This window comes from Dendrobates tinctorius, unplaced genomic scaffold (assembly GCF_039654945.1).
Source record: "Dendrobates tinctorius isolate UK_male_01 unplaced genomic scaffold, ASM3965494v1 ptg000090l, whole genome shotgun sequence".
Lineage (NCBI taxonomy): Eukaryota > Metazoa > Chordata > Amphibia > Anura > Dendrobatidae > Dendrobates > Dendrobates tinctorius.
Window position 1 is genome coordinate 11,148,890 of NW_027361758.1, and position 22,550 is coordinate 11,171,439.

At 41.0% G+C, this 22,550-nt stretch overlaps 1 protein-coding gene across 1 annotated transcript in view; it reads left to right on the plus strand.

The window, feature by feature from the left end:
• Positions 1-22,550, plus strand: part of DNAH10 (dynein axonemal heavy chain 10) — a 309,396-nt gene that overhangs the window by 240,952 nt on the left and 45,894 nt on the right. The window contains exons 59-65 of the mRNA XM_073586115.1: positions 3,486-3,622; positions 4,861-5,078; positions 5,724-5,945; positions 9,813-9,960; positions 11,507-11,786; positions 11,978-12,207; positions 13,785-14,058. Of these exons, the coding sequence (XP_073442216.1) occupies positions 3,486-3,622; positions 4,861-5,078; positions 5,724-5,945; positions 9,813-9,960; positions 11,507-11,786; positions 11,978-12,207; positions 13,785-14,058 (1,509 nt within the window). The remainder of the gene's footprint in view (positions 1-3,485; positions 3,623-4,860; positions 5,079-5,723; positions 5,946-9,812; positions 9,961-11,506; positions 11,787-11,977; positions 12,208-13,784; positions 14,059-22,550) is intronic.

A 22,550-nucleotide genomic window follows, 5' to 3' on the forward strand; every position in this document is an offset into this window, starting at 1 on the left:
AGATGACAAGAGCGAGCCAGTGATCGAATGTGGGGGGCAAAGGAAAGCTCGGAATCAAGTATGACCCCAAGACAGCGGGCCTGTTGCTGGGGAGTAATAGTGGAACCACACACAGAAATGGCAATGTCGGGTATAGGTACATTAGTAGAGGGAGGAAACACCAGGAGTTCAGTCTTTGACAGGTTCAGTTTCAGATATAGTGAGGACATGATGTTAGACACAGTGTTTAGACAATCGCCGGTGTTTTCTAGAAAGGCTGGCGTGATGTCAGGAGAAGAAGCGTATAATTGGGTGTCATCAGCATAGAGATGGTACTGGAAATCAAATCTACTGATTGTTTGACCAATAGGGGCAGTGTACAAGGAGAAGAGGAGGGGACCTAGAACCGATCCTTGGGGGACCCCAACAGTAAGGGGAAGATGAGAGGAGGAGGAACTGGCAAAAGATACAGTAAAGGAGCGGTCGGAGAGATAGGAGGAGAACCAGGAGAGAACGGTATCCTTGAGGCCAATGGAACGGAGCATAGTGAGGAGGAGCTGATGATCCACAGTGTCGAATGCTGCAGAGAGATCCAAGAGAATTAGCATGGAGTAGTGACCATTTGATTTAGCTGTTAACAGATCATTAGAGACTTTAGTGAGGGCAGTTTCAGTGGAGTGTAAAGAGCGGAAACCGGATTGGAGAGGGTCGAGAAGAGAGTTTTCTGAGAGATAGCGGATAAGACGGGAGTGGACCAGGCGTTCCAGAAGTTTAGAGATGAAGGGAAGATTAGAGACAGGTCTATAGTTAGCGGCACAGTTTTGGTCGAGGGATGGTTTTTTAAGTAGTGGATGTATGATGGCATGCTTAAATGAGAAGGGAAAAATACCAGAAGAGAGAGAGAGGTTAAATATTTTAGTTAGGTGAGGGGTGACAGCAGGGGAAAGGGACTGAAGGAGCTGTGACGGAAATGGGTCACTGGTGCAAGTAGTTGGGCGAGAAGATGCAAGGAGCCTGCTTACTTCTTCTTCTGTGACTGGTTCAAAATCAGAGAGTGAGCTAGATGCAGTGGGGGAGGGAGGACAGTGCATGGTATGAGGTGATTGGGAGATAATTTCCTGTCGGATCTGGTCAATTTTTTCTTTGAAGTAATTGGCCAGATCGTCAGCTCGGAGCTCCGTGGTTGGGGCCTGTACTCTTGGATTGAGTAGAGAATGAAAAGTGTCAAAGAGACGTTTCGGGTTATTGGACAGTGAGGTGATGAGGGTGTTGAAATAGGTTTGTTTGGAGAGGTGAAGGGCAGTGTTGTATGTTCTAAGCATAAACTTAAAATGGATGAAATCTTCGGGTAGATTGGATTTTCTCCACAGACGTTCGGCGCACCTGGAGCACCGCTGCAGGAAACGTGTTTGCACCGTGTGCCAGGGTTGTCGCCGTCTGCGTTGTGGTGTTCTATTTATAGGGGGTGCAAATTCATCCAGGGCACTTTGAAGTGTTTCATTGTAATGCTTCAATGCAGAATCAGGACAGGAGAGGGAGGAGATAGGGGCCAATGAAGACTGCAAGTTCTTCATAAGTTTCTGGGTGTTAATGGCCTGTATGTTTCTATAAGTATGGACAGTGGGGGTGACCTGAGCAGCATGGCAGTTCTTGATAGAGAATGAAAGAAGATTGTGGTCAGAGAGCGGGAGAGGGGAGTTTGCAAAATCATCCACTGCACAAAGCCGAGAGAAGACCAAGTCGAGGGAGTTTCCGTCTTCATGCGTTGGAGAATTAGTAAGCTGCGAAAGGCCAAATGAGGAGGTTAGAGATAAAAGGTGAGTAGCAGATGGTGAGAGGGGAAGAGCAATGGGGATGTTGAAATCACCCATGATGAGGGTAGGGATGTCACAGGAGAGAAAATGTGGAAGCCAAGTGGCAAAATGATCCAGGAACTGATGGGAGGGGCCGGGAGGACGATACACCACCGCCACTCGCATGGAGAAGGGGTGTAGAGTCTGACGGCATGGACCTCAAAAGAAGGGAAGACAAGTGAGGGTACTTGAGGGATAACCTGAAAGGTACATTTTGGTGATAGGAGCAGACCAACGCCTCCACCAGCTCTATTGTCTGATCTTGGGGTATGAGAGAAGTGAAGCCCCCCGTATGAAAGAGCAGCAGCAGCGGTAGTGTCTGACTGCTGGATCCAGGTTTCAGTAAGAGCCAGGAGGTTAAGAGAATTAGAAAGGAAAAAGTCAAGAATGAAGGAGAGTTTGTTACACACTGAGCGAGAATTCCAAAGTGCACAATTAAGAGAGACAGATGGCATGCAGGGAATATTAATAAGATTAGAGGGGTTTCTGAGTGTAGCAGTCGGGAGGTTTGACTTTCTATAACATGGGGGACCAGGGTTGGGAGCAATGTCTCCTGCGACTAGGAGAAGGAGGATAGAAAGAGTGAGCAGATGGTTAAGTGATTTGTGAGAGCGTCTCTGATGTTGAATGGTGGGACTGACTGAATCTGTGCAGTTTAACAACGTGAAAAGAGCATGAGTGCTATACATAGGAGAGGAAAGAAGCGAGGGGCCAATGTGGATGGAGTGTAGAGAGTTAATGCCAGGGCGGTGGATGTGTGTGAATGCAGCGGCCAGGATTAAAATTACACAAATGCATATGGTATATATTTGTTGTACTCCAAATGTACAGGGAGTAGATGTATATAAATGTCTTACCTGTCTCCTGCCCTGTCTAACTGCCATGTTATAACTGCCAGTACTTTGATAAACTGTACTTCGATAAAGTGTGCATAAATGCCCCCTGCATAAATGCTATCCCCAAGCTATGTCTGAATATATAGGAGGATAAGACTTAGAACTTTTTTTTTTTTTTTTTTTTGGGCTCTCTCTCTTCTCGTTAATCAATCACACTAAATTGAGACACCAGGACCCAATAAAATGTTGTGGTCAAATAAACACATGTCCAGCACTACATGGATCATAAAGCACTTTGAAAAGTTTCTTGACCTCACAACATAAGGGGACAAGCAGAGTAAGTTGAAAAAAACTATATACCATATAGAAGCTTGCAGAGTTGAAAACACAGAGATAGCATTCAGGATTAACTGCTTGCTGACATTGAATGGAGACACAGGAGTGGATTCAGAGCAGAGATTGGAAAAGCTGGTTACCATATAGAAGCTTGCAGAGTTGAAAACACAGAGATAGCATTCAGGATTAACTGCTTGCTGACATTGAATGGAGACACAGGAGTGGATTCAGAGCAGAGATTGGAAAAGCTGGTTACCATATAGAAGCTTGCAGAGTTTAAGTTTTAAAGGGTGTGGAGATCAAGGGTTTTTTTCTGCCGTGCTGGTGAAATCTCACAAATGTACTCGAGAGATGGAGATGAATAAAGCGCTGCTACGCGTTTCAAAGTAATCCAACTTCTTCCTCAGGATACAACCGCATATTTTAGCTCAGTCTTACATTGGTGAATACACTCACTATTATGTTGTGGGTTTTTCTGCAGGATTCTTAAGAAATCTAAATGCCACATTTGAAGAGATGGAAGCCATTAGTAAAGCTGGCCTGGGAATGCTGAAGTTTGTTGATGCCGTGATGGGTTATTGTGATGTGGCCAAGGAGATTAAACCGAAACGAGAAAAGGTTCAAATATATTTTTGTAAATTGTTCATGAAAAGCTTCTTAAAAGATTTGTCCCATATTCCCTGTTTGTGAGTGCCCCACTTCCCAGCCTCCCATCTACCAGGTTGATGAAGGTAGCTACTCCAAAAAGAGTGATAGTAAGCAGCATCTTTCAGGTCATTGTTTACAAGCTCAGTAGAAAAGAGCTTGTAAGCACTGTCCATGTTTGCTGTTCACACCTGGACAGCAGCAGTCCCCATGCCAATTGAGCTGTAAGCCAAAAAAGAGAAAAGCAGGGATGGAAAAAGACTGGAGGCAGAGAGAACTAAAGAGAAGTAAATTGCAAACTTGCTTAATTTTTTACTGTCAACCATTCATGTTCTGTTTCTTTTTTAACATGAGAATAACCCTTTGAAGATAATGTGTCACACCAGGTTTTTTGCCACCTAATCTAAGAGCAGAATAATGTAGAGAAAGAGACCCTGTTTCCAGCGATGTGTCAGTTACCGGGCTGCTCGCTGTAGTTTTGATAAAATCAGTGTTTTATCAGCAGGAGATTATCACTAGAGGACTTGTAAACTTGCTACCAGGTAGTCCTTTATATGCATGAGCGCTATATAGCTCCACCCCCACCACTGATTGTCAGCTTTCTGCCTATGCACAGTGTACGCAAAAATTTTGCCAATCGGTGGTGTGGGCGGAGATATACAGAGTTCAGCATTCAGAGAACTGGTAGATCTGCAGCAGATGAAACAGTGATTTTAACAAACCTAGCAGCTCAGTAAGTGACACATCACTGGAATCAGGATATCTGCTCCTACATCATGCTGCTCTCAGATGGGGTATCAAAAATTTGGTGACAGATTCCCTTTAATTTGTATCTATTATATAGCTCCAAGATATTACATGATGCTGTCTTGGTTTGGTTCATACTCAGGAGCAGCAAGGATACAATGCTAACATTGATGCACAGTACTGCCTGTTATATAAACAAGCGTATCTACGGTCTTGCAAGATTCATTTTATAAGGACTTTATCACAGGATTTTCCAAAGCTGAAAAATACCCAACAGGTTTTTTTCAATTTACTTTTTTCTGAAATTCCAGTAAAATATGGGCTCTACCAATGTATTGTTGGTGGAACTTTCAGATTCTGTCCTAAGGTTAAGCAGAAGAGGAAAGAAGGATATTTTTTATTAAATTAGCTCAGCATTTCTATAATCAGAACATTTTTGAGAAGAAATGACTTCTGTAATGCAGGTAGCAAAACTGGAACGCAACTATCACATGAGTAAACGTGAGCTGGAAAGGATCCAAGCTGAATTAGCAGCCATACAAGGGGAATTGAAAACCCTCGGCGAACGGTATGAAGCTGCCATAACAGAGAAGCAGAAACTTCAAGAGGAAGCAGAAATTATGGAGCGCAGACTGATCGCAGCGGATAAGCTAATCTCTGGTTTGGGATCAGAGAATATAAGGTAAGTTTATAGAGATGTCTAATAAACAATATATGGTCTTCATCAGCCATTGGTCTTTTTCTTTGGCAGTTGGGGTCTTAAGGCCCCGTCTCACATAGCGAGATCGCTAATGCGTCTCCGATTTTGTGACGCAACAGTGATCTCGCCTGCGATCTCGCTACATGTGACACGCAGCAGCGACCGGCCCCCCCGCTGGATATCGCTAATCGTGCAGTTATCTCCTGGGCCATTTTTTCGTCGTCGGCGTCCCACTGTCCAGCGCACATCGCTGTGTTTGATCGCTGGATCATTGTTGCTTCGCTGAAGAGATCTGCCTGTTTGGCAGCTTACTAGCGATCATTTAGCGACGCAACAGCGGTCCGGCGTATCGTTGTCGGGATTGCGTTGCTAAGTGAAACGGGACCCTTAGACATAGTTGCCAAGATGTTGTACAGCTATGCTGTATAGTTGTATGTGTCCTTGAACATATTTGTTTCCTCCTACTTTTTATACTAGCTTAGTGTAATTTGGCAATTATACTGAGACAGACTATTTTCAGAGACCACAACATATAAAAAAACAGCTTAAATAAAGGAATAAAATAGATTTTAAATCTATAGTACATATTATAAAATGAAAATACAAGTACAATATTTTCGTTTTCAGGTGGACTAAAGATTTGGAAGAGTTGAAGGAGAGAAGAGTGAAGTTGCTTGGAGACTGTCTGCTCTGTTCAGCATTTCTCAGCTACGAAGGAGCCTTCAACTGGGAATTTCGGAAAGAGATGGTATACACAGGCTGGCAGCAGGACATAGTGGGTCGTGAAATCCCTCTTAGTCATCCATTTCGGGTGGAGACTCTGCTCACCGATGATGTTGAAATTAGCAGGTAGTCTTCCTCTCTTTCTACATACAGTCCAAAATTAAAGGCTGAAAAAAATAAATGACGGAATTGGAGGATAAACACTTTCTGTCTGTGTAAACTATGCATAAGGTTTTCAACTTGATTTTGAGTTATTTTCTACACAACAACACACACCCAACACATTTTTTTTTTTTACTGAAAAGTGTCTTATTTTTACAAATTGCTCTGGAATTTCTGGATGATTGACAACCCTGATTGTGTATATGTACTTGATACTTAATTTGCTGTAATTCTTTAGATGTTGTATAGGTTTCATTGATGTGAGAATACAAAGTGATTAACAGGAATAAAAAAAAAATCCTGAATATTCAGTGAAAAGTTCATGATCAGTCCACCATGCATTATTTTGCAGGGATCATTTACTGCTCTTCTAACATCAACCATTGAAATGCTTGATTTTATTGTATGGTTTGAATCCAATCTATTAGTTTATATTATTTATTATTACAATTATTATTATTATAGCGTTGTTTAGTCCATGCCTTTTACATGTTAAAAGGGGGTATACATAACATAAAAAGTACAATAATCTTGAACAAAACAAGTTACCGAATGGTACAAGATGAAAGAGGACCCTGCCTGTGAGGGCTCACAATCTACAAGGGATGGGTGGAGATACAGAAGGTGAAGGCAGAAGTGATCGTTCAGCGGTATGGATTCCACGGTAGTAGAGAGTTTGATTTTTTGGGTTTGAGAGTTTCAGAGTAGGGGGGATGCAGGGGAAGAGGAGATAAGAGAGGAGTAGAGAAGGAGATTTTGTCAGTATCGGAGGTTGCGATGAGATAAGTACTGGGAGACTAGGTCACAGATGTATGGAGGAGACAGATTGTGAATGGCTTTTTATGCCATGTTTGAACTGGAGTCTCTGGGCAATGGGGAGCCAGTGAAGGGAATGACAGAGAGTAGAGGCGGAGTAATATAGGGGGATAGGTGGATAAGTCAGTTAGTGGAGCTTAGGATAGATTGGAGGTGTGTGAAAGTGTTAGAGATAAGGTCACAAAGCAGAAGGTTGCAGTAGGTGAGGCGGTAGATGATGAGGGCATGCACTAGTGTTTTTGCAGATTCTTGGTTGAGGAATGTGCAGATCCAGGAGATATTTTTGAGTTGGAGTCGGCAGGAAGTGGAAAGGTCTTGGATGTGTGGTTTAATGGAGAGATCAGAGTAATAGGTTACCACGAGGCAACAAGGCACGACTGGGGAGAATGGGCAGCCATTGTCTTTAATTGATAGGTCTGTTGGGGGGTTAAGTAAGATGGTGGAAAGGTGATGAATTCTGTTTTATCCATGTTAAGTTTTAGAAATCTAGCAGAGAATAAAGATGAAATAGCGAACAGACATTGTGGGATTCTGGTTAGTAAGGATAGGATATCGGGTCTAGAGAGTTAGATCTGTATATCATCAGCATAATGGTGATACTGAAAGCTGTGGGACTCTATGAGCTTTCCCAGGCCAAATGTGTAGATGTAGAAGAGCAGGGGTCCTAGAACTGAACCTTGGATGGCACCAATAGATACGGGGCAAGATGAGAGATACTGAATGTCCGGTCTGTTATGAGGAGATCAAAGATACAGCCAGGTCTGTGATGTCAAGAGATGAGAGAATCTATTGTAAGAGGAAGTGGTCCACTGTGTCAAATGCAGATGACCAGTCCAGGAGGAGAAGGACAGAATAGTATTGCTTGGATTTGGCAGTTAGTAGGTCATTGGCAACTTTAGTCAGGGCAGTTTCAGCGGAATGATGCTGCCGGAAGCCAGATTGTAAGCAGTCGAAGAGAGAGAGGGAGGAGAGGTGGGAGAACAGTTCAAATTGGACGTGGTGTTCTAGTAGTTTTGAGGCATAGGGGAGAAATTATATAAGGCGATAGCTAGACAGAGAGGATGGGTCAAGGAAGGGCTTTTAGAGGATGGGTGTGATTGAGGCATGTTTGAAGCATGAAAGGAAGACATCAGTAGTTGGTGATAGGTTGAAGAGATTGGTTAGGGTTAGTATGAAGTCTGTGGTGAGGTTTGGGATGAGGTGGAATGGGATTGGGTCAACTGCACAGGAAGTGAGATGTGATTTGGAGAGTAAAGAGCAAAGTTGATATTCTGTAATGATCGAGAAGTTGGTTCTGGAGGAGGAAGGTTATGAGGAGGGACTGTGGGTACTTTAGACAAAAGCTTTGCTTGATGTTGTCAATATTCTGCTTGACGATTGAGGCAAAGTCTTCAGCCTAGATGAAAGGAGGAAGTGCTGGGGGATGGAGAAGAGAATTGAAAGTGTTGAGTAGCTATTTAGGGTTATGAGACAGAGAGGATATGAGAGATGAGAAGTATGTTTGTTTTGCTGCACTGAGTGTGGACTTGAAAGTCGTGAGGTACTGTTTGAATGTGATGAAGTGCTCATTGGAGTGGGATCTTTTCCTTCTCCGCTCAGTTACCCTGGAAATTCACCTCAGTTCTTTAGTCATGCTGTTGTGCCAGCATCGTCTGTTGATTGTGCAAGCTTTGGTATGTGTGAGGGGGGTAACCGATTTGAGAGCTGCAGCTGTTGTGGTGTTATATAAAGTGGCAGCAGCAGCATCTGCATTGTGTAAGTAACTTATATATGTAAGAGAGAGAAGGTATTCAAAGAGTCAGTACAGGTCGAGATGTCTGAGATTTCTGCGAGGGTGTATGAGTTTATGGAGTGGGGATTGTGCACCTGGAGAGGAGAGGGAATAGAATGTAAGTAGATTGTAGTCAGAGAGGTGAGTTAGATAGGTTAGATTGGAAACACAGGCCAGTGAAGATGAGGTCCAGTGTGTGGCACTCTTTGTGAGTGGCTGCGGAACACCATTAAGTGAGGCCGAAGGAGGAAGTGAGAGAGAATCTTAGAGACAGCTGAGTGGGAAGTGTTATTGTGGATGTTGAAGTCACCCATGTTGATAGTGGGGATGTCAGAGGAAAGGAAATTAAGAGGCAAGGTGGTGAAGTGGTTGAAGAAAGTGGTGGTTGGCCCTGGGAGGCAGTAGATGACAGCCAGTTGAAGGTTGGAGAGGGAGTAGATGCGCACAGAGTACACCTCAAAAGAAGGAGAGTAACAGAGGGTGGCAGTGGAATTTGGTTGAAGGAGCAGGTATCTGTTAGGAGAAAACCAACTCCTCCACCATGCACAGGTGGCAGTCTGTGATTGGAGACAGAAGATTTTATGTTGAGGAACAGATCTGAGGAAGTGGTGAGATGGATGGGGAAGATGGAGGGAGAAATGACCAGTTAATTACTAGGTGTAGGGATTGGGGGGTTAGTATGAAGTGAAGGACTATGGGGGTGAGAGTAAAGACAAACCAAAACATTGTTTACTGTGACTGTGTATCCAGTTACCTTCAGTTCAATTCTGGTCTAATTCATTGCAATACATTTTAGTGCTTCACTTAGGTGATGCAATGGGTAGACTGACGTCAATGAAGGCATAGTGCTCACAATATGTTTGCTAACAAAAGCATTCAGGTGTGAAACTGAGGGGAGAGGCCTATGCTCATCTATATCAGATAGTCACAATTGAGCCAGATGCAGGATATAACACGGACACAGTAAAACAGGCTGGTGATAAAGAGAAGTTATAAATGTGTGTGGGAGGGGTAGTGCAGCGGTCAGCTTAAAAACATGCCAACTTAATGCACGCAGGAGAAATAAGAGCTATCACAAAGATTGAAAAGCTGATACATATTTATCAGATAGTCTACTTCATTTCTACATTCCAGGGAATGTAATAATGCCAGAATTACTATGAGAACACATAGTCAGTCAGTTTCCATCTCCAAAGTAGATGACAAGATATAATAAACATGCTCATTCTGTAAATTTTATGCAGATGGGGTTCAGAAGGATTACCTCCAGATGAACTCTCTATACAAAATGGTATCCTGACCACCAGGGCCAGTCGCTTCCCACTTTGCATAGATCCTCAACAGCAAGCCCTGAACTGGATCAAAAGAAAAGAAGAACGGCATAACCTTAAGGTGAGCTAAGCTTCCTTACCTTACTACCAGTTACCTGTTATGTCAAATATTTTACACTTAAAGAAGCACTCCCGTCAAAAAATTTGTATCCTCTTAATATATTGCAATCATCATATTATATAGAACTGTGTACTTTCAATTGCTCATTTTGCCTTTCTACCCAGCTTATGCTCTTTTCACTGCTCTCGGTAGAAACAGGAAGTCTCTTGTCCTTGCATTACTCATCCCCCTCTTCAACCCCTGTCCCAGTTTCTGTTTCTTCCCCTGCCATAGTCTTTTGTAGTGAGTCATGACTTGTGCAGAGAAAAATTGACCTCCTCTTTCTATATAGAGCTTGGAAGGGTTCAGCTAGTCAATTTTTAATCACGTGATGTCACAAACCTAATGGAAAAGAGGGAGAAATAGCTGGGTAGAAAGGCAATATGAGCAATTGTAAGTACACAGTGATATGTAATATGATGATGATTGCAATATATCAAGAGGATAAAACTTTGATGAGAATTCTTCTTTAAAGTTGGCTGAACCAATTGATTTGGCTGAATTATCTGATGTCTAAAAAAGCCCCTTAGCTTTTGCCCTTTCCTTTAAATTTTTTTGCATATAAACCACTACCAGAGGTATAGCCAATCATTCATGTGTATGGAGGGGGGAGTCAGGAAAGACAGGTGTCAACCCCATTTATATCAAGGACAATATAGTTCTGAAGGGGGCTGTTTTTTCCTATAAAATGACCAGTGAGTCAGCCCCCTTCACACTAAGGGTCCCGTTTCACTTTGCCACGCACCAGCGATCCCGACAACAATACGACCTGGTAGGGATCGCTGGTGTGTCGCTAAATGATCGCTAGTAAGCTGCCAAACAGGCAGATCTCTTCAGCGACGCAGCAACGATCCAGCGATCAAACACAGTGATGCATGCTGGCCAGTGAGACGCCGACGACGGAAAAATGGCCCAGGACATTCCTGCATGATCAGCGATATCCAGCTGGGGGGCCGGTCGCTGCTGCATGTCACATGTAGCGAGATCGCAGGCGAGATCGCTGTTGCGTCACAAAATCAGTGACGCATTATCGATCTCGCTAGCGATCTCACTATGTGAGACGGGGCCTTAAGTGCTGGTCACACTAAGACATAGAAACCACTCATAAACTGGAGCCACTGGGACCTAGGAGCAATTGTAAAAGGGAAGTATTGGTGGAGCTTTGCTCAATTAAGCATGTTAGAAAGTTACGTAGAATTTCATAAATCACAAATTTAAATACCATATATATTTAGTGGACAACCCCATTAATGTGTTAATTTCTTCTTACTGTATTTTCTGAAATGTAGTAACAACGGATTTATTTGTATTACTTTGAAAAAACATGTCTGTAGTACACACTTTATGTAATTTAAACAAGATTCCGCAGAAGGAAATATTTTGGGTCATTCCGGTAGTTTGAGTTTGATGTTCTCATCTGTCCTGCCTTTCTTAATGGATTGTACTACTGAGTACGATGCATGGTGACTGCAACAAAAAATTAATAATTGATATTTTTTCTTTCCAGATTTCCTCTTTTAATGACCCTGATTTCTTAAAGCAATTAGAAATGGCTATTAAGTATGGCTTTCCCTTCCTCTTTCAAGACGTTGATGAATATATTGACCCTGTAATTGACAACGTTTTAGAGAAAAATATAAAAGGTGCCCAAGGTCGTCAGTTTATCATCCTAGGAGATAAGGAAGTCGATTATGATCCCAACTTCAAATTGTACCTGAATACCAAACTGGCAAATCCTAAGTATTCTCCTTCAGTGTTTGGTAAAGCCATGGTCATAAATTATACAGGTGAGTACATTCATTAATGAAATATCATGCACAACTTTCTTTCATTCTATATTCATTGCTACTTAAGGAATTGAAGCGGAATTCCACCAATGATTGTCCTTTATTGTGTACGATTTACTTCAGGCGTACACTTAACTGTACCTCATTACATTTAATGCTGTCCATGATTCTCTTGTCAATGTTTTTCTCAGTTACTCTGAAGGGTCTTGAAGATCAGTTGCTCAGCGTCATTGTTGGCTTTGAAAGAAGAGAATTAGAAGAGCAAAGAGAACATCTAATTCAAGAGACCAGTGAAAATAAAAAGTTGTTGAAAGATTTGGAGGACTCCTTACTTAGAGAGCTTGCGACTTCCACTGGTAACATGCTGGACAATGTGGAATTAGTTCAAACATTAGAAGAGACAAAATCCAAAGCTACAGAGGTAACTATCCAATATCCCAGTCTTGAAGAGGTTGTCTACCATTCAAACAACTCCTTCTCAAGCCCTATGTCTCCTCTCAGTAAAATAATAATACTTATACTCACCTTTGTTGCTGGTGCTGATATAGAAGAGTTAATGTTTCCAGTGGTGTTGGTACTAGCTATCCTGAGGATCGTGAGACATAACAATGTAACACGATCCCTGTAGCCAATCAGCGCTGGCTTCACTCTCTCCGGCTTCAGACAAATCAGACATCAAGATGAAGAGAACCGCAGCTCATACTTCCTCTTGATGTCTGATTTATCCGAAGATGGCAAGAGTGAATCCAGCACTGTTTGACCGTAGGGATCATGTGAAATGACAACGTTGCGTTATCCCCCGGTGAGCCAGTGCTGACACTGCTGGAGCAATCCCGGAATCGGAGGTGAGTATAAGTGTTTTTATTTTACTAGGGGCAAACATGCTATTTGACACCAGGTTATCCAAGTTGTGGACAACCTCCTTGATAAAGACTTTTAATGTAGTTCTTAAAGTGTACCTGTCACAGTGACATTGTCCGAACTTTTGGTTGGTGAGGATTTGGACCTCCATTAATTATTAAACTTAAGAAGCAGAACTGTACGTGGCCCTGTTTAAGCTTTGAAACAGGTTTACCATTGTACAGATTCAGACTTTGTATATGGAAAGTCCCCAGAGCTGATCTTAGTTGGAGGTGCACAGCACTCAGCTGAGCACTCCTGTCCCTTTTCAATAATTGGTCGAGGCCTCAGCATCTGACCCTTATAAACATCTGACATGTCTCGACAACATATCTCAGTTTAACTGAGCTTTAAAGATGCCTCCCTATACATTATCAATCATGGTTCTACTTTCAACCCTGTGCTGTAAAGTGTTTCCGGTGTTGGCACATGGGTGAAGGGGGCTCATTGGCTGTTCATTTCAATGACTAACCCAGACCCCTTCTCCTTGTGGGCAATGTATAGACAGAGAAGGGGCTAGCTTAATTATTGAAATGAACAGTTAGTCACTTTCTCATACGGAAAAGGCCATGTGTTGATACGAGGGAGTGTTACCTATGTCCCTGTAATGACAGTTATTGGATGGGAAGAAATCATGCACAGAAACCCATATGAACATGATTTGCAGCATCATGAACACTTTTTCACATTGAAATTGTTCCCACCTCTGCAAATATTTTGTGACCAGTATGCCCCGTTAAAAAATGGCATTTTTATATTAAAAGTATCATAAAGATTTAGATTGTTGTATGAAAGGGAAGAGGCACAACTAATGTTAACCCCAACAGAACTGTACATTGGTGGCTTGGGCCACGAGGACAATCAGAATTTAGATATCACTGCAAAAATAAAATATAAACCCCTAATGGTTGCTGTTAATAACAAGGGAACTTTTTTTTCTTTTACAACCCTAAAGGCTAGTGATTTTATGGTCATTTTACCTTTAATGGAATGTGCATTGGCTATTGTTATTTCTTGCTATATGTTTTACTTATACAATGTGCTGTTGTTAATGACGATTGTAGTACAGATTTACCAATGGTAATATTATACCTTCAGGTGTCTGAAAAACTGAAATTAGCGGAGAGGACTGCCCTGGACATTGATAAATTACGAGATGGGTATAGACCAGCTGCTAAGCGTGGAGCCATACTGTTCTTTGTCCTTTCTGAGATGGCCTTAGTCAACTCAATGTATCAGTATTCTTTGTCTTCTTTCTTGGCGGTCTTCGATTTATCTCTGCGGAAGTCTCTTCCCGATGGGATTTTGGCCAAAAGATTGAAAAACATAATGGACACCTTGACATTCAACGTTTATAACTACGGATGTACAGGTCAGCTCTTTAAAAATATATTTAAAAATATGTTTAATTGCACTTTATCTATTTGTCCAGCTTATAGACCTGTGCTGTGAGCGCAACAAATAATCTGATCCTTTTCACTCAACATCGATGTTTCCTTCTTGTTAAGAGTAAATATATAGACACAACTTACAGAGATGTTGTAAAATGTCAGGATTACTAATGTATATGGACCAAATATATATTTACTACTGAGAAATCAAATGTACGAGGGTGAGTCAAAAACTATCCACACTCCAGTAATATTAACTCATCTGTTGTTGTGAAGAAGAGTGTGTGTATGGAAAGTCTACAGCCATGGTGCTGATAAATTTTGACTTGCCCTCATAAACTGTATGTCAGACCTAAATTATACTTGGTTTTATCACGGGGTGCCAAAGGGTTACTGCGGAAGACCCCTTTGTCACCATCTTGGTACTCCTGTAGTATTGCATTATATTTAAAGCAAGCAGTCAAACTTTCAGGTTCCAGATCCCTAAGAGGCCCAAAAAAATAAAATTAAAATAAAAGTTTTTAGAAAGGAAAAATACAGGGCGCATCCACTGTGTGGAATCCGTATCAAAAAACACATTAACAGAGATAAAAGGAAGGTGCTCACCTATTGGGGTTGTGAAGAAGTCACAACGCCCATAAACGCATGAGAAGCAGCAGCAAGTCTGCACAGGGTCCTAGGACAAATTTGCAAAAAACGGCGTGAAAGTGCAATGAGGACTGCGCTTGCTTTTGGTGGAGTATAAAGTTCTTTATTTAGCCAACTCGTTTCCTGAGCCTACTGGCTCACTTCATCAGGGCAGATTACATTGAAAGATAGTGAGACATTCTTATAGAGGAAAGGAAAAAAAAATTGGCGCCAAAACAAGGTTAAATGACATCAGCAAAGGTCAAAGAAAAAAAAACAAAAAAAAAAACAAAACTCAAAAACAATGAAATTTTATTACAAACATAAAAACACTACAATAAAAGTGTATTAAAATGAGAAAAAATATATAAAATTATGCAAAAATAAAAATAGAACAGAGTGCCATGGATCACGGGGTAAAAAGTGGCTAAGGTTAATGAAAAAAAAAAAAAAAGGGGGGGGGGGAGGGGTGAGACCTCAAGGAGTATTAGAACCTGGCTCATGAAGTGCAGATGTATGCTATAAAGTGCAAGTACCAGGTACTAGTCCACTAAACCATTAGATTTAGCTGAAGTGTTTTAAGAAAAATTTTTTAGAAATTATTTGTTTTATAGAAATCGAAATTCAGCAAAATAACTTGAAGTGGTATTAGAACCTGACTAATGAAGTGCAGATTGAAAAGTATGAGGTATTAGTCCACTGAACCATTTAGAATAAACAGAAGTAGTTTGAAGAATATTAGAGGAACTGTTTGTCAATTTATTATATAGAAATCAAAATAAAAAAACAAAAAAAAACAACTTCAAATGGTATTAGAACCTGGCTTATAGCAGGCTATAAGGTGCAATTACAAGGTATTAGTCCACTCGACTATAAGACTGTAATGATGTGTTTTGTGTGTATTAGTCCATTATACCATTAGACTTTAACCCCTTCACCCCCAAGGGTGGTTTGCACGTTCATGACCGGGCCAATTTTTACAATTCTGACCACTGTACCTTTATGAGGTCATAACTCTGGAACGCTTCCATGGATCCCGGTGATTCTGACATTGTTTTCTCGTGACATATTGTACTTCATGTTAGTGGTAAAATTTCATTCAAATAACTTGCGTTTATTTGTGAGAAAAATGGAAATTTGGCGAAAATTTTGAAAATTTCGCGATTTTCCAACTTTGAATTTTTATGCCCTTAAATCACAGAGATACGGCACACAAAAAACTTGATAACTAACATTTCCCACATGTTTACTTTACATCAGCACAATTTTGGAACCAAAATTTTTTTTTGTTAGGAAGTTATAAGGGTTAAAAGTTGACCAGCGATTTCTCATTTTTACAACACCATTATTTTTAGGGACTACATAACATTTGAAATCACTTTGAGGGGTCTTTTTGATAGAAAATACCCAAAAGTGACACCATTCTAAAAACTGCACCCCTTAAGGTGCTCAAAACCACATTCAAGAAGTTTATTAACCCTTTAGGTGCGTCACAGGAATTTTTTTGAATATTTAAAAAAAAATGAACATCTAACTTTTTTTCATAAAAAAAATACTTCAGGTTCAATTTTTTTTCTTTTACCAAGGGTAACAGGAGAAATTGAACTGCAAAAGTTATTGTGCAATTTGTCCTGAGTACGCAGATACCTGATATGTGGGGGGGAACGACTGTTTCGGCGCATGGCAGAACTCAGAATGGAAGGAGCGCCGTTTGACTTTTTCAATGCAAAATTGGCTGGAATTCAGATTGGACGCCATGTCACGTTTGGAGAGTCCCTGATGTATCTAAACAGTGGAAACCCCCTACAAGTGACCCCATTTTGGAAACTAGACCCCCCAAGGAACTTATCTAGATATGTGGTGAGAACTTTGAACCCACAAGGGCTTTACAGAAGTTTATAACGTACAGCGGTACAATTAAAAAATCATATTTTTTCCACAAAAATTATCTTTTCACCCCAATTTTTATTTTCCCAAGGGTAACAGGACCCTAAAAGTTATTGTGCAATTTGTCCTGTGTACGCTGATACCCCACATGTGGGGGTAAACCACTATTTGGGCGCATGGCAGAGCTCGGAAGGGAAGCAGCGCCATTTGACGTTTTTGGCTGGAATTGAGATCGGACACGATGTCGCGTTTGGAAAACCCCTGATGTACCAAAACAGTGGAAACCCCCCACAAATGACACCATTTTGGAAACTAGACCCCCTAAGGAACTTATCTAGATGTGTGGTGAGAACTTTGAACCCCCATGGGCTTCACAGAAGTTTATAACATAAAGCCATACAATTAAAAAATCATATTTTTTCCACAAAAATGATCTTTTCACCCTCAATTCTTATTTTTCCAAGGGTAACAGGACCCTAAAAGTTATTGTGCAATTTGTCCTGAGTACGCTGATACCCCACTGTCTTGCTAAATTTTCTCCCAAATTAGGTTATTTACCTTAACTTACGTAGCGCTCACTGGCATCCCAACCAGGCAAAGATTATTGACAATCTTTTATTTTAGCAAGCAATCATTTTGTCTTACATACCACATGAATAGTCTCAAGATTTAAGAATGACAGTTATGACATGAAAGATTTCAGCATCAATAATAATTACCGAGTTATTGTAGCATCACCCTTCGCATCGGGGGACCTCGATCAGCGGGAAGGGGTTCTCCTCGGTAAGCATCACAGACTAAGTGCGTCCACTTGAATCGTCTGGAAAGTCCCTACCCGCTGAGGAGGTCAGCACTTTTTATAATATTAATTGGAATGATCACGCACTGACATGCGCAGTGAATCAGGTTTCACCTTGATCACGCGCTGTCATGCACAGTAACTTGTTTTTTTTCACATTCCTCCTTTATCTCAGTTGGTTTGGTTCTCACATTCCTCCCTTTCGACTCCCACAACAATGCCTGGGCAGGTGGTTGTTTTTTCACATTCCTGAGTGTGTGCTCTCCTCATGGCAGAAAAAGTTCAGATTCCGATCACAATCCATAGTATCCAAATGGATGTTTCAATGTACTGCAATCACTATCTTATTGACTGGATGCCTATCTATACCAGTCTCTCACTCATGCATATCCCATTTGTATCACAATCGGTCCTTGATTGCAGTCTTTTAAACGCCATTTTTATAGGACACCATGAGCACTTGTGGTTTCTTGCAACACATTTTGTAAGCTATATAGCAATTCCATATGGATAATAGAATCACTACAATAGCCATCACCAACACGGGATGAATCAGCCAATTCAATAATTTAGTAGCTGAGGGCAAATACCCTAGAAAAATATCATACCAATGATGAGAGGTAGCATCAGCAATAATCGATCCCATTTTTACAATCTTATCTGCTATAATAGTGGTGCTTATCACATGCATTTGTATAGTTCTATTTAATTGAGTAATCATATATTTTCCTTCTTCTGATTGTTCAATTATATGTTTCAATTTCGTTAAATTTACCTCCCAATTATTGATTTCTAATGTTGTTGGTTCCCACTCAATAGTGGCAGCAGTGGTTACATCTGAGCTTAACAGAAAAGTTCGATTTTCCCATTGTAGTGCGGTTACATTTCTTAGGCATCCCACATAAGGTACTATCATTCCAGAGATTATTGGAACATCCGTTATTACACATACCTCTCGTGGGGCTATTTCAATCAACATTCTATATGAGGTTGGCAAAATGATGAATTCACATACATTCATAGTATTTTGTAACAAACATGGTTCATATACGGCTGATTGTAACCTGCAAATTTTCCCCTCTAAAGTATCCTCACATAAACTTAAATCATGAGTACGATTATTTTTATCAATATATAACCCATTAAACTTGGGCATCCATAACCACTGTTGTCCAGGAATACCTAATAATAATGGCATCACTACAAATCTACACATTACTTGTTGATTGGTTACATTATAAACAATCAATAGTCCTGAACACAAAGTGTCGTTGCAAACCATCTTAGGAGCTTCTATTCTTAACCAGGAAACCTTGGGGATTGTATTTTTAAATACGGTCCTCCAGACTAACTCATTCCCGGTCATAAGTTGAGTTTGCATATTATTTTTCTGCTGAATTTGATATATAGCTTGCAGCGTACATATTGTCCAGTTAACTATTATGCTAACATTAGTATTAATTTCTAAATTTAAAGTATCTGAAACATTTTTCATTTGTAAAAGAAAAGTATCCATTTGTAATGCCTGCTTCCAAGGACGCCAAATAGTAGGCATCCATCTACCTTGTATAGTCAAAGCATCTTGGATATCTTTTCCGGCATTATGCATTTTATTTGCCAAAGTTTCAATATCAAATGAGTTCAAAGTCCCAGTCACAGCCCCGACTCCTCCCAATACTGTATCATACCATGCCCTTTTTCCCCTATAATGGCATGCAGGAGTAGATGGGAAGATTATTTTGGCTGCAACGACAGTCTTCTGCGATTGAGTTCCTGTTTTTACACATGATGTGGGAATCTTCTTCATCTGTCCTGGATCAGCTTTAGTCTGTGACATCAGATACACCCGGAGTATCCTTCTCCATGATACACATGATAAACTAGGTATCCCACAGCATAGTCCTGTTCCGTTATAGGTTCCCGTGTGATTATTACAAGGCGGGTATTTCTGTCCTGTCATCGCCACCATCTGACGATTGGTGGCATTACCACAAAATATAATCATAGTTTTGTTTAAAGTAAAAGTGAACTCAGTTTTATTCTCCCCTTTTGAACTATAATTATCCCATATCGACTGATCAAAGGTTAATTGTTCAGTCGTCCAACAAATAATATGATCTTCAGCTTGAATATTCAAAGTGTCCTTACTATCAGCTAAGTATATAGTAGACTTAGTCCCATTATAATACCACGGTCGGGGATATTTTGCAGTTATGGTGAGATTAACGTCAAAAATCACTTGAGTGGTGAGTTTTCCCCAACCTCCACATCCGGCATTTTCATTCGGGGTGGTTCGGTTGTATTCCTTCCAATCTCCTGGCCTCGGAACATACTCCTTCCTGAATTTTGTAGTCAGACAGATTTCAGGAGTCCAGGCACCGATGCTGTCCAAACACGCGAGCCCAAGGATTCCACTTAACCATATTTGAAGATTTGGAATCTATAAAATCAATAATCAACATTATTCTCTCAAATAACATTTTTCTTGTGGGATATATTCCCATTTTTTCACTCCTGGCCTCATAATTAACAGGGTATGGTCTTTGCCTATTGCTATCACTTCAGCCTCTGAAGGCGGTCCTTGGGTATTTTGAACCCAGATTTTGGCTCCCACATTAGTGATGTTAGAAGAGCCAAAACCTTTTGAGCCTCTGATCGTTAATTCTGAAGGGGCTGTTCCCTCTTGCACATCTGACAAATTTATTGGAATCAAAAGCATTTGCGCAATACGCTGTCCTTTCTCCAAAATTAGAGGCTCATTCCCCAAATTTATCATTAATACTTTGATTTCTCCTTGATAATCTGCATCTATGACTCCTCCCACCACCATGGCCCCCTTTAATGCCAAACTAGACCTAGTGGCTATCTGTCCATAGTGGTCCTTTGGAATCTGACACCCCAATCCTGTAGCTATTGGTTTTACTTTCCCTTGTGGGATCACAACAGTTTCCAATGCACTCAAATCCAAACCTGCTGAATGTGGAGTTGCTCGTTCCGGTATTCGTGCTTCTTGATCAGTTTTCCACCATACGACGGACTTTACCAGGTGTGCCTCATGTATGGTGAGATTGGGTGTAAGCATCCTCATGAGAGGAGTCATAGAGTCTGTGATAGGCCTGTTGTTAATTATCTGTAAAGCCTCACTCAAATTGTCTCTCCATTGTCCATACTGTGTATCAGATTGATTAAGTTTTCTCAATGTGGATTTTAATAATCCATTCATTCTTTCCACCAAACCTGCTGCTTGTGGATAGTAAGGTATATTATATACCCATTGTATATTGTTGTCCTGAGCATATTTCTTAATGGCATCCCCAGTGAAATGAGATCCATTATCAGTTTGAATTTGTAAGGGGACCCCATAATACTGTGTTATTATCTCTAAGGTCCGCTCTGTGCTCCATTGGGTGGCTGCTTTACACGGAAAGCCCACCATCAGTCCTGAATATGTATCTACCGCAGTACAGACATACTTACACCCCCTACTCTCTGACAAAGGGCCGATGAAATCCATTTGCCATATCTGAGCAGGTAACTGGCCTCTGCCTATGTGTCCCATTACGGTGTGTGGTACCTCTCGTTTTTGTGAATGTTGACATATTGGGCAATGTTGTATAGTTTGTTTTATTATGTCAAGTGTCAGAGGCACACCTCTCTCCTGGGCCCACCTGTAAGTGGCTTTTTCTCCAAGATGTCCGCTTTTCTGATGAGCCCAAACGGCTGTACCTTGCAGCCATGCTTCTTTTTCTCCAGCATCAATCTCAGTAGTATTTTGTCGAATAGCAGCTGCTTTATCTGCTTCAGAGTTAAACAAACGTTCAAGTGAGTCAATTGGCATATGAGCATCAACATGAAAGACAGTGGTAGGTGTCTCTTGCACCATTTCCTCCAAATATTGCCACACTTCCCTACCCCAAATTTCTTTACCATGAATCATCCAATTATGCTTTTTCCATCCCATCATCCATGTTGCTAAACCATTTGCCACTGACCATGAGTCAGTGAAAACATGACATTGTCTCCCTTTTTCAAAAGCGTTTGCTAGGAAAACAGCATATAGTTCAGCATATTGACTACTTTTTCCCTCTCCTTCCATTTGGAGATGCTTTTCCAACTTTGGATTATAAGCAACACTTTTCCATAGTCTCTTCCCTCCTACATACCTAGCTGAACCATCAGTAAACCAAGCATGCTCTTGCTGGTCTGCAGTTAGATCCTCATAGGTTTTTCCCCATTTTACAGGGGATTCCTCCATCATAGATGCTTTTTCAAGTGGGTTGACTATGTCATCCCCAATTTCTGCAACTTTCTCATGGAGGGTGGCGATCCCGCCTTCCCCTTTTTTCGCTCTTTCAGAGACATACCACTTCCATTTGATAATACTTTGTTCCTGGGCATGGCCCACTCTGTTGGTTTTCGGATTAGACAAGACCCATTGCATGATTGGTATCAACGGTCTGAGTAGGACTTCATGTCCTAATGTCAACTGTTCTGTTTCAACCAAAGCCCAATAACAGGCTAACAATTGTTGTTCAAATGGGGTATATTTTTCTCCCGCATCTGGCAATTTCCTATTCCAAAATCCAAGGGGAACTCTTTTCCCCCCTTGTTTTTGCCAAAGGGACCAGTTAGCATACATATGCTGAACAGTGACATGTAATTCCACTGGCCCATTAGTCATTGGCCATAAATCTACAGCCTGTTGTATTGCTTCTTTTACCATTTCAAAGGCGGTTTGTTGTTCTTCACCCCAATGAAATTCATATTTTTTACGAGTAACTTTGTACAAAGGGGCCAACATAAGTCCCAAGTGGGGAATATGTTGCCTCCAAAATCCAAACAAACCAATGTAGGATTGTGTTTCTTGCTTCGTTTTTGGGACTGGGAAATTAAGTATCTTCTGTCGAGCCTTCGGGAGAATTTCCCGATGCCCTTTGTTCCATTGTATTCCAAGGAATTTTACAACTTGAGCCGGTCCTTGGACCTTTGCCTCATTTATTTCCCATCCTTTGCTCCTCATATGCACCAAAAGTTTTTCCAATTGTGATTTCACTGCCTGCTCCTCATTTCCTTGTATCATTATATCATCAATATAATGAGAAATTTGCATATCTGAGGGCAAGGAGAACTGATCTAGATGTTCTGCCACCGTCCGGTGAC